General features: G+C 43.4%; 1 protein-coding gene across 3 annotated transcripts in view; it reads right to left on the bottom strand.

The window, feature by feature from the left end:
• LOC140907149 (sodium-dependent neutral amino acid transporter B(0)AT3-like) overlaps positions 1 to 12,371 on the bottom strand; it is a 103,464-nt gene that overhangs the window by 29,577 nt on the left and 61,516 nt on the right. For all 3 annotated transcript variants that reach the window (XM_073332436.1, XM_073332437.1, XM_073332438.1), the window contains 2 exons: positions 3,746 to 3,927; positions 2,211 to 2,321 (listed from right to left, as the gene is read on the bottom strand). In XM_073332436.1, coding sequence (XP_073188537.1) covers positions 2,211 to 2,321; positions 3,746 to 3,927 — 293 coding nt within the window. The remainder of the gene's footprint in view (positions 1 to 2,210; positions 2,322 to 3,745; positions 3,928 to 12,371) is intronic.

Here is a 12,371-nt window from a genome sequence, read left to right as displayed (position 1 = left end):
TCTTATTTAGCTGTAAGAGAGAGACTGAAGTGCCATTGTTATCATACTCCTCCACTGACATGAATTTAAAATACTTTGTGTAATATTTAAGGGCCTAATCCAAAACCCATTGATGTTTATAATGCTAGGTTCTAGGATAGTTGCAACATCCCTGTAATGTAGTTTATCCTAAATTGCTAAACTGTATGCTCCACCTTAACATCTTAACAGTTTTTGCCTAGGAGTGTCCTCCTTTATAAAATAAAATTTCATACATGTATACTGAAGAAACTTAATGTCACCATGTGGTGGTTTAATGATTTGAAGATATGATGTATCAACCTTAAATCACTTTCTTAATTTTAACTTTTATGGCCAGATTTACTGATACACTCTAGCTGCTTTACATTACTATGGAGCGGCTCCAAGCATAGGATCAGTTAAAACTTTATTTTTTCAACTGCCTTCTTAGCTAGAGCAGAAGAAAATAGCTAAAGTGTACACCAGTTCACCCTCCCTTCTGTCCTCCAAAGTCCCCCTCCGTCTTGTACTGCCCTACATTACCCCATGCGCACCACCTACGATTTCCCCCTTCTTCTTAGACTCCTTATGTGACCCTGCATATACACACTTACAGCTTAGATACCTGCTCCTGGCCTACCTGTGCAGTAGATCTGATGCAATGGGTTGCTTTTGAAAAGATATTTAGGATTAATGGTCAATTTTTGCCATTTATTTTTCATAAATGACAGTTCATCTTTCACAAACTGCTGCCCGCTTTCCATTTTTCTCAATGGGGATTGAAGCCATAACTGCCCAGAGGGAAGATGATGGCCCACTATGCTATGAGGAGCCAGAAACACTGTGGGACACAAGGGGACTTACTTAGTGGTGCCTAAATAATGGCCTTTGATGCCTAACATTCACAAAACCACTGTTCTTGTGCTGCCTAACCCTATGAGCACCTAATCCCAATTTCCCCCCACTGGGAACACACAAAGTTGCCTAAATCCTAACACTTCCTCACAGCTAGATGAGCTGCTAGATGCCTTACCCCAATGTGATTTTCAAACTAGGCTTTCTCCTGCCTGTCTTGCCTCTGTGGCCCGATCTGGTAGGCATGCTCAGAGCATGCCTACCTCCCACAAAATACAGCCAGGGGTGAGCCAGCTGGGGATTTTAGGGATTGGTTGGTGTGTGTGTTCGGAATACCCAATATCCCAGTGAATAAGGCACTCACCTGGGAGATGTGAGAACAGAAACATCCAAAGCAGGAACTGTGGCAGTAAGGGATGGTGGTAAAATGGTGCCCAGCTGGGCCATTCCTTCCCTGGTCCTCGAACAGTGATGGGGAGACCCACACATACTCTGGGGATACTAGGGTCCAGGTGGTGCCACTCCTCTTCCCCTCCCCCCATCTTGTGTTCGAGAAGAAGGGTAGAGAGGAACCAGCGGGAAACTCCAGCCAGCAGAAGCAAAAGTAGCTAAAGCAGGAACCTGTAGATGTTCTAGGCAAAAACTATAGAGAATTTTGACTTTCTCCGCCCTGTGCTGATTTGCTGTTTGCTTCTCCCTTCCCCCTCCCCTCCTCAAAAAGCAATTAAAAGCTAAGTAGTGTTCTCAAAATGGCTACAAATGAGGGGATCTGTGCCTTCAGTACTATTGAGGACAATTGGGGGATGGCAGTCATTTTGAAATAGGACAGTTCTTCACAGTGAATCCTGATTCTTTCAGGCTCTCCTGAAGAAGCTTTCAATTATGAAGAATCATTAATTGCGGGGGATGGGAGCAGAATTACCATTAATTTTTTTTTTAAAAAATCAAGTGTTTAATTCCTAAAGTGAATTATTTTAAAATCTCAGAATAATTTTTTTACTCAGTAAGTGCTGTAATTTTCAGAAGGATACACAAGAAGCTGAATCAGTCCTTAAGGAGCAAAACTCAATTCCACATAAACTATGGTGTCACTAATGATGCCTTCATAATATGCTTCCGCCTAAGCATATATTGTATCAAAGTACGGGAAAATGCTTAATAAAAAAAAATGATTTAGTACTCCTTTCACTCTTATCGAGATCTAAGATATATTCAGACAACTACAAATACTTTGACTGAAAAAAACCTTAGATGACATACTGGATAGGAAGTTTTAGAAAAGTGATATTTGAAAGCTAGATGGACAGTACAATTAGAAAAATATTTTTTTTTATACTGCCAACACTGATACTTACATTAGGAGTGAAGAGGTAAACTAAACCTTCAGTGGCTCCTGGTAGGGTGAGTCCACGAATAAGGAATATAGTTAGGACCAGATAAGGAAATATGGCTGTTACATAAATAGCCTAATAGGGAAATAAGAAAAGTGAGACAGAGACAACAGGATCAATAGAGGTTATTTTAGTTACTACAACATCTCATTCTAGTACAATTTTTTGAAGCAGCATATTCTAAATATAACTTTTTTTTCAGGAAGGAGAAAGACCATTTTGTTTTGTCATAAAATCCCTCCCTAAAATACATTTGGGGGTATCTACTCCAAGAATTAGGGTTTGAAAAAACATAATTGTTTTTAGAGTAACAGCCGTGTTAGTCTGTCTTTGCAAAAAGAAAAGGAGTACTTGTGGCACCTTAGAGACTAACCAACTTATTTGAGCATGAGCTTTCGTGAGCTACAGCTCGCTTCATCGGATGCATACCATGGAAACTGCAGTAGACATTATATACACACAGAGACCATGAAACAATACCCCCTCCCACCCCACTGTCCTGCTGGTAATAGCTTATCTAAAGTGATCATCAAGTTGGGCCATTTCCAGCACAAATCCAGGTTCTCTCACCCCCCTCCCCCACCCCCATACACACACAAACTCACTCTCCTGCTGGTAATAGCTTATCTAAAGTGACCACTCTCCCTACAATGTGCATGGTAATCAAGGTGGGTCATTTCCAGCACAGATCCAGGCTCTCTCACTCCCCCCATCCCCGGGAACACACACACACGTATAAACTCACTCTCCTGCTGGCAATAGCTCATCCAAACTGACCACTCCCCAAGTTTAAATCCAAGTTTAACCAGAACGTTGGGGGGGGCGGGGGTAGGAAAAAGCAAGAGGAAACAGGCTACCTTGCATAATGACTTAGCCACTCCAAGTCTCTATTTAAGCCTAAATTAATAGTATCCAATTATCCAATTTGCAAATAGAGACTGGGAGTGGCTAAGTCTTTATGCAAGGTAGCCTATTTCCCCTTGCTTTTTCCTACTCTCCCCCCCTCCCCCTGACGTTCTGGTTAAACTTGGATTTAAACTTGGGGAGTGGTCAGTTTGGATGAGCTATTGCCAGCAGGAGAGTGAGTTTATACGTGTGTGTGTGTGTGTGTGTGTTCCCGGGGATGGGGGGGGAGTGAGAAAGCCTGGATCTGTGCTGGAAATGACCCACCTTGATTACCATGCACATTGTAGGGAGAGTGGTCACTTTAGATAAGCTATTACCAGCAGGACAGTGGGGTGGGAGGGGGTATTGTTTCATGGTCTCTGTGTGTATATAATGTCTACTGCAGTTTCCACGGTATGCATCCGATGAAGCGAGCTGTAGCTCACGAAAGCTCATGCTCAAATAAATTGGTTAGTCTCTAAGGTGCCACAAGTACTCCTTTTCTTTTTATAATTGTTTTTGTATTTTCCCTGAAGTTGAAATTCAGTACTTTAAGGACAAGAGATGGAGCAGCAAGTCAACTTTTCTAAGTGGTCTGCTCTCTATTTCCTCACCTTTCCTGTGGATTCAATTCCTCGAATGGTACAAATGTACACAATTGTCCAGCAAATGGCCAAGCACAAAACTAACCACCATTGTAAGTTGCCACTGTCAGTGATATCAGAGCTTATGTTTAAAGTTCTCCTGTACCAGAAATAATTTACTGCAGTACTTTCATGGCATTCTTCAATGTGTCCTGAAAAGAAAAGTATGACAAGTATTACTGAACTGTCAAGTGTGAAATTTAAACAATACCTCATTTCCCATGCACTGTGGGATCAGTAATTATGAAGCAACATTCTATATTATTCAAGAAAGGCAGCTATTCTGGAAACTTAAAATATTTAGTCAAGACTAAATGATCAAGGACTGAAATCCACATCTGGGTAGTGTACAGAAGGAGGCAATACATCCTTTTACAGCGACCCTATGGGACCAGTTATAAGCAGCCATGAGGAGCTATTCTACATTGCACATGGCAACAATCCCTGCTCAATGGGCTGTTTCAGCAGCTAGGGAATGACAGAGTGCAGAGGAGGCTATGCTCATGCCCCAACATATCCTCCTATGTAAGGGCTGTGAAGGGGAGACAGAATGCTGGTCATCCTTCCACTGGTGAATTCCCTTGTATTGAGGGACTCCTCAGCTGAAGACTGCTTTCAACTCACTTTGTGAAAGCCAGAATGGGAGCCATGGGACCCAATATTCAGCAGGTTTCAGAGTAGCAGCCGTGTTAGTCTGTATTCGCAAAAAGAAAAGGAATACTTGTGGCACCTTAGAGACTACCAAATATATTTGAGCATAAGCTTTCATGAGCTACAGCTCACTTCATCGGATGCATTCAGTGGAGAATACAGTGGGGAGATCTTTTATTCAGTTTCCAAGTCTCCAATCTTAGCTAGGGCAGCAGTAACCAAACTGTGGTCCACTAACCGCTGGTATTCTCCAGAGGTTTTTTACCAGTGGTCAGTCCTGTGGAATAGAGCTGGGCAAGTAACTGATTTTGTGGTTCACTGGCAGTTCCAAAAATGAAGAAAATTGGTTTGAGCAAAACTGAAATTCAGAATTTTTGGCAAATCGGAAGTGTTGACAAAAATTGTTTAAATGGAATGAAACATTTTATTGTGGGCTGTGTGTGTGTGTGAGAAAGCACAGGAAATGAAGAGCTAGATTGACGGGACAGAAGGAGGACATGATGGCATGTGCATTCACCCTTTTTCTGCCCTCCCCAATGGCTAGGGCATTCACCTGAGATACAGGAAACTCTGGAATAGGAACTTGAGTGAAGGTCTCCCCACCCCCACCCCCTCAGGTGAGTGCACTAATCCCAGACTTGTAGGTATTCTGGGCTGGGTCTTTCTCTCTCTGTCTCTCCTGTTGAAGCCATTCTGCTTTGTGTCAAATACTTGACTAGTAATTGGGCCAGAGAGATAATGACTATAGCCTACGGCAGTGGTTTTCAAACTGGGGTGCATATATCCATAAGGGTGCATAAGCTCTCGTTGGGGATACATGAGGAAAATCATGTAATGGCAGACAACACATTTTATTTAGACAGACTTGGCATCTAATCATAGGATCATAATATACCTATCTCAGATGGGGATATGCGGTATACTACATCATTTGGAAAGGGATACACAGCCCAAAAAGTTTGAAAACCACTAGCCTAGGGCACTCACCTAGGAAGGAGAGACCCAAGTTCAAATCCCTGTTAGTGAGTAGGGATTCAACCTGGCATTTTCCACATTTTTCTCCTCAGGCACCATTCACAGAACAACCCAAATCCCTTTTTGAATATAGCCTCCTGCAATTATTTTTGTCTGAAACTGTTCCACTAATGTGTCAAATTCACAAATAGTTTTGGTTGAGCCAAACTGCATTTTTGGCAAAAACTTTTCTTCCAAAAAATTTGGCCCAGCTGTACTATGACGCCCTAGAGTCCCACATCAGTGTGGATGGCTGTAGAAGGTGAGAGGAATAGCTAACTGAGCAGCAACCAGTAGGGGCCACTATAAGAAACAATAACAGGGAATCATGACACCAGTCACCAGAAAACTGTTCCCTACCTGTAGCCAGGAGAGGGTACTAGTTAGGATATGTCAAGGTTCCTTCCCCACTCTGAACATTAGGGTACAGATGTGGGGACCTGCATGAAAGACCCCCTAAGCTTATTCTTACCAGCTTAAGTTAAAAACCTGATACGCTGCCACCACCAAGCGATTTAAACAAAGAACAGGGAAAGAGACCACTTGGTCTTTTCCCCAAAATCCCCCCAAGCTCTGCACATCCCCTTTGCTGAGGAAGGCTTGATAATAATATCCTCACTACTTGGTACAGGTGAACACAGACCCAAACCCTTGGATCTTAAGAACAATGAACCATCAATCAGGTTCTTAAAAGAATAATTTTATTTAAATAAAAGGTAAAAGAATCACCTCTATAAAACAAGGATGGTAAATACCTTACAGGGTAATCAGATTCAAAACATAGAGAATCCCTCTAGGCAAAACCTTAAGTTACAAAAAGACACAAACAGGAATACACATTCCCTCCAGCACAGCAAATATACAAACCAAAAAACAGAGAGAACCTAAGGCATTTTCTAGCTAGATTACTTACTAACTCTACAGGAGTTGTAAGGCTTGCATCCTTGATCTGTTCCCAGCAAAGGTATCACACAGACAAAAGCCTTTTTCCCCCCATCCAGATTTGAAAGAATCTTGTCCCCTCATTGGCCATTTTGGGTCAGGTGCCAGCATGGTTACCTTAGCTTCTTAACCCTTTACAGGTGAAGGATTTTGCCTCTGGCCAGGAGGGATTTTATAGCACTGTATACAGAAAGGTGGTTACCTTCCCTTTATTTTTGACAGGATCTGTAACAGATTACCAAATAAAATCAGAGAACGGGATTAGTTGCTTTATAGCCAATTAGGCATCTTACTGTAGGCCAGCTGCACTTGTTAGGTTGTCTGGAGGCTGGCTCTGCTGGTGTAGTCAAAATCCATGGTGGCTGGTACTGGGGAACTCATGGGAAAGTCTGGGTGGAAGTAGGGGTGAAAGCCATAGTTTGCAAAGAATTGGCTATGTTGGGTCAAGGCATGGATTGCATTGTTATATGCAAATTTGGCATTGCACAGCAGCAGAAGCCAGTTGGGTGGTAGCTCAAAAAGCAGTTAATGTACTGCTTCAAGACTTGATTGAGTCTGTATTTGCCCATTAGTCTGTGGGCGCTAGGCAGACAAAGTGAGGGACTTGATGCCTAGGAATCTAAGAAATTCCTGCCAGAATCAGATGAACTGGCAATACAATGCTAGTTGTTAACCTGTGATAACAGAAGGTATTTTCTAGGAAGAACTGAGCTGTCTCCCAGGAGGTAGGAACAGTACAGCACATGATGAAGTGCACCATCTTTGTTAGGAGCTCAACAATAACAAGGATTACTGAGTGTTCCTGGTTGTGTGGCAGTTCTACAGGGAAGTCTCTTGAAATGGACAGAGGCTGGAGGAGACCATACGGGATTTGATTGTGGGTTCTTGGTACAGGAACAGAAGTTGCAGGACCTCATGTAAGCTCGTAGGCTGGCCATCAGAAGCTTCTCCAGACTAGATTTCAGATTTTGAATTAGCCAGAATGTACAACAAGTGGTGAATTGTGACATAGTTTCAATACTTGAGCTTTGGTTATCCCTCTGGACCATAAAGACAACCCTTATGATAGGAGGCCATTCTGTCATCAGAATTCTGGGTTGGGTGTCTGCATCATTCAGTGTCTGGCAGATGTGGATCACAGGCAGCGGATGGAAGACAGACTGAGTGTCCTGTTGACAAAGTTGAACATGTTGGCAGAGGACTTTTTGCCGGGTTCGAGATAATCATCATTGTGGGATAGGGCATGTGCCTTCAAGTTGCTCATCCCAAGGCAATAGGTTACAACAAAATCTAAGTGAGCCAAAAAGAGGGACCAGCAGATCTGAATTGACTAAGGTTTTTAGCAGTCAGTAGATATTCTAGGCTCTTATGGACTGTCAGAACTTGGACTGGGAATGTCCCCTTCTAGGAGGTGGCATTAATCAAAAGATGCCATGAGCTCTGTGTCCCAGATATCATATTTTTCTCTGCTGGGGTTATTTTCAAATAATAATCACAGGGTAGAATTGGTTGTGGAGGCCCATGTTTTGAGATCAAACTTTGCTGTAGGTGCAGTATTAAGTGTCTGCCTTGATTGCAAATTGTTTAGTGGTATCTGGGTGATTCAGGGTAGGTGCTAAAGTGAATGCCCTCTTTAGTTAATCAAAGGCCAACTGAGCCTCCATGGACCAGGTGAACTGGGTCCCCTTTTTCAGGACTGCCGTTATGGATGCAACCAGGCTACAGAATCCTTCAATAAATTGCTGGTAGAAATTGCCAACCCCCAGGAATTGCTGCATCCCACATACATCCTTGGATGTTGTCCAGTCAGATGTTGTCACCACTTCACACAGGTCTATCATGAGTCCCTCAGGTGGGATGATATATCCCAAGAATTCCATGGTGTCTTTATTGAATTCAAATTTCTTGAGCATTGTGTAGAGGTTTTTTTTTTTTTTTTTTTTTTTGGCAGAGTCTCTCCAAGGCAATGTGCATATGATGATGGTGGAGGTCCTGACTTTCAGAGACAATCAGGATGTCATCCAGGTGAATGAAGGCAAATTGCTCTGGCATGTCCCTAAAGGTGTCCTTTATGGAGTGCTGGAAAGTCACCAGGGTGTTGCAAAATCCAAACAGCATGACCAAATACTCCAACTGGCCAACCTGGTATGGAAGGCTGTCTTCCATTAATCTGCTTTCCTTGGGTTATAAGCTCCATGGAGGTCCAACTTTGTGAAGACCTTGGTGGAGTGGAGTCTTTTGAACAACTCATTAATAAGTGGTTACGGGTACCAGTTTCAGAATGTAATCTTGTTCAGCACTCTCTAGTCCACACAAGGCTGGAGGGAGCCGCCTTTCTTCTTACAAAGACTATTAAGCCCCCCGCTGGGGATGTGGAGAGGCCAATGAACCCCTTCTGCAGGTTTTCCTCTAGATTGGGTTCAGAGGGAGTAAATGCACCCAAATGGAACCTTTGCTCCTGGCTGGAAGTCATTGAGGCAGTCATAGCTGTGTTAAGGCAGTGCAGGTCAGCTTTCTTTTTGCTCAATATGTTAAATAGCAATTGTTTGCCAACATAAATCCCTGCAGCAATTGGGGAAGATTATGCAGGTTGCCAAAGTCGCTTTTGGATCCTCTCTTTGTATCACAGAATTTGTTCAAAGACTGAATAAGCAACAAAAGGTTGCTGGCCACCAGGTCTGCTTTTGGGGAGATAGCATTGTTGGTAAGACAGGAAGTCAAAGCATATCCTGCCTAACCACCAGCAGATGTGCAGGTTCTGGGCAACTAACCAGGGGATTCCAAGGACACCTAGTAAATGCTGTGCATGAATTAACCCAAACTAGATGGTTTCTGAATGCCCTTGAAGGGTAGGTACCTCTATGTACATCTACACTGCAATTAAAAACCCATGGCTGGCCTATGCCAGCGGAATCTGGCTAAGGGGTTTGGGCTAAGGGGATGTTTAATTGTGATATAGACATTTGGGCTCTGGCTGGACCCTGTGAGGTGGGAAGGTCCCAGAGCTCATGCTGCAGCCTGAGCCCAAATATTTACACCACAATTAAATAGCCCCTCAGCCCAAGCCCAAGGAGCACAAGTCAGCTGGCATAGGCTAGCCACAGGGGTCTAATTGCAGTGTAGACATACACATAAGGAGCCATCTGTTGGTGACTAGTCCCAACAAAAGGAGTGACCTGTCTATGGACTCCACTAACTGGGGGAGTCCTTGTGCTCAGTGTGGATATTGTGTCCTTGGGGAAACTCCAGATTCATGAAATTGGCTGAGGCACCCAAGTCCACCTCTAAGTTGGTGTTGGGTATCTCCAGGTGCTGGAGACAGGGAGGAAGTTTGGCCATCACCAGGATACCGTGGATGAGTGTTGGCATGGGCTGCTGGGAAGAGGGGAAGGGCACCAGCCCAGCCCAGGGTCCCCTATCGGGTTGGGGCTTGGCATTTCCTGATTCAGGCACAGATTGGACCTTGGCAAAGCAGCTTGATGCAGTGTGTTCTGGTCTCCTGCAGTATAGGCAGAAGCCCAATGCCCAGCATTGAGCCTTCTCGACATAGAAAGGCAAGGCTTGACCTGATCAACTTGTATGGGTTTGGATGACAGAGAAGGGACTGGTGATTTGGAGGATGGTGTGGATTGCACCCTCAGCAAGTTTGCAGATGACACTAAACTGGGATGCGAGGTAGATATGCTGGAGGGTAGGGATAGGATACAGAGGACCCTAGACAAATTAGAGGATTGGGCCAAAAGAAATCTGATGAGGTTCAACAAGGACAAGTGCAGAGTCCTGCACTTAGGACAGAAGAATCCCATGCACCGCTACAGACTAGGGACCGAATGGCTCAGCAGTTCTGCAGAAAAGGACCTAGGGGTTACAGTGGATGAGAAGCTGGATAGGAGTGTGCTCTTGTTGCCAAGAAGGCCAATGGCATTTTAGGATGTATAAGTAGGGGCATTGCCAGCAGATCGAGGGACGTGATCGTTCCCCTCTATTCAACATTGGTGAGGCCTCATCTGGAGTACTGTGTCCAGTTTTGGGTCCCACACTACAAGAAGGATGTGGAAAAATTGAAAAGCGTCCAGCAGAGGGCAACCAAAATGATTAGGGGATTGGAACACATGCCTTTTGAGGAGAGGCTGAGGGAGCTGGGATTGTTTCTTCTGCAGAAGAGAAGAATGAGGGGGGATTTGATAGCTGCTTTCAACTACCTGAAAGGGGGTTCCAAAGAGGATGGATCTAGACTGTTCTCAGTGGTAGCTGATGACAGAACAAGGAGTAATGGTCTCAAGTTGCAGTGGAGGAGGTTTAGGTTGGATATTAGGAAAAACTTTTTCACTGAGAGGGTGGTGAAACACTGGAATGCGTTACCTAGGGAGGTGGTGGAATCTCCTTCCTTAAATATTTTTAAGGTCAGGCTTGACAAAGCCCTGGCTGGGCTGATTTAGTTGGGGATTGGTCCTGCTTTGAGCAGGGGGTTGGACTAGATGGCCTCCTGAGGTCCCTTCCAACTCTGATATTCTATGAGGGGAGTTGGCCCTCCTGGCTCTCTCCAGCCCTGCTGGCTCTGGACCATCTTTTTTTCTTGGTGGTGTTTGGTCAGGTGGTCTTCAATCCTGATCCTTAAGTTGACTAAGTCATCCAGGCCAGATGACTATTCCACCAGTGCCAGTTCATTCTTAGTATCATTGTTTAGGCTGAGAGAGAAAAGATGATGCTGGGTGGCCTCATTCCACTCCATGACTACTACCAAGCTGTGACCTAGGGATCTATTAGTGTTAGCTGGCAAAGGGTTCATTACTATGTTAGCAACTCCTATCAGGTCTGACATACTCCCTACACTTAACGTACTGCTTTCATAGTATTTATCCATAAAAAGTGTCATGTAAGAAATTAAATGAAACTGAGGATTCATGCTGGTCATTAATATCCTTGTATGTTGTATGTACAGATATTTATGGAGTTGTGTATAAGTACTGAACATATACTTTAATACCCAGACTCTCCAGATATAAGTCACCAGCAGAGACCAGTTATCTCAAGCCAGGAGTGTTTGTCCATCTAGCTAATTGCCATGAAAATTAAGCATTGCATTGTTTCCCAATGGGCCTCCCATCATCAGTTTGAAGTAAATGCTAATAAAAGAACAATGATATAAAGCGAAACAAAAAAAATGACAACAAGCAATGGAGGAGAAGAATTTTTTATTGGGGGTGCACTGGAAGGGCACAGGATGTTCACAAATACTTGGATTCCAGTTTTGACTGAAAACCAGCAGCTCTGTCAAACTGAATCCTTAGGAGAAAATCTACTTTCTTAAACAGAAAAAGAAACACTTAATAAGTGAAGACCTAGGATAGTGTTTTATGTTTTGTTTTTTATATGTGTAAACATTTGTTTCCATTTACTAGCCTTACTCAGTATCTCTTAAAATTTAACATTAATCATAAATTTATGACTGTTTCACTAGAAATATATTTCAGTGCTGTAATGTTATGAGACCTGATCTTGAGTTTGTACCAGTCTAGATGAGCATACTGTTTCTTAAACAGTTTTTACATAATATCTGTGAGCGTCTGGGTACTGTAGGGGGACACTTCAGATGCTCTTTGAGATTGGGGTGTGTCATAAATATAAAGGGATGGGTAAACCCCTTTAAAATCCCTCCTGGCCCGAGGAAAAATCCTCTCACCTGTAAAGGGTTAAGAAGCTAAAGGTAACCTTGCTGGTACCTGACCAAAATGACCTATGAGGAGACAAGATACTTTCAAAAGCTGGGAGGAGGGAGAGAAACAAAGGATCTGTGTCTGTCTGTATGCTGCTTTTGCCGGGGACAGAACAGGAATGGAGTCTTAGAACTTTTAGTAAGTAATCTAGCTAGGTATGTGTTAGATTATGATTTCTTTAAATGGCTGAGAAAAGAACTATGCTGAATAGAATGACTATTCCTGCCTGTGTACCTTTTTTGTAACTTAAGGTTTTGCCTAGAGGGATTCTC

Source organism: Lepidochelys kempii, chromosome 2 (genome assembly GCF_965140265.1).
Source record: "Lepidochelys kempii isolate rLepKem1 chromosome 2, rLepKem1.hap2, whole genome shotgun sequence".
NCBI lineage: Eukaryota > Metazoa > Chordata > Testudines > Cheloniidae > Lepidochelys > Lepidochelys kempii.
The sequence above is the reverse complement of the archived record's forward strand: the minus strand, read 5'-3'. Positions and strand labels throughout refer to the sequence as shown.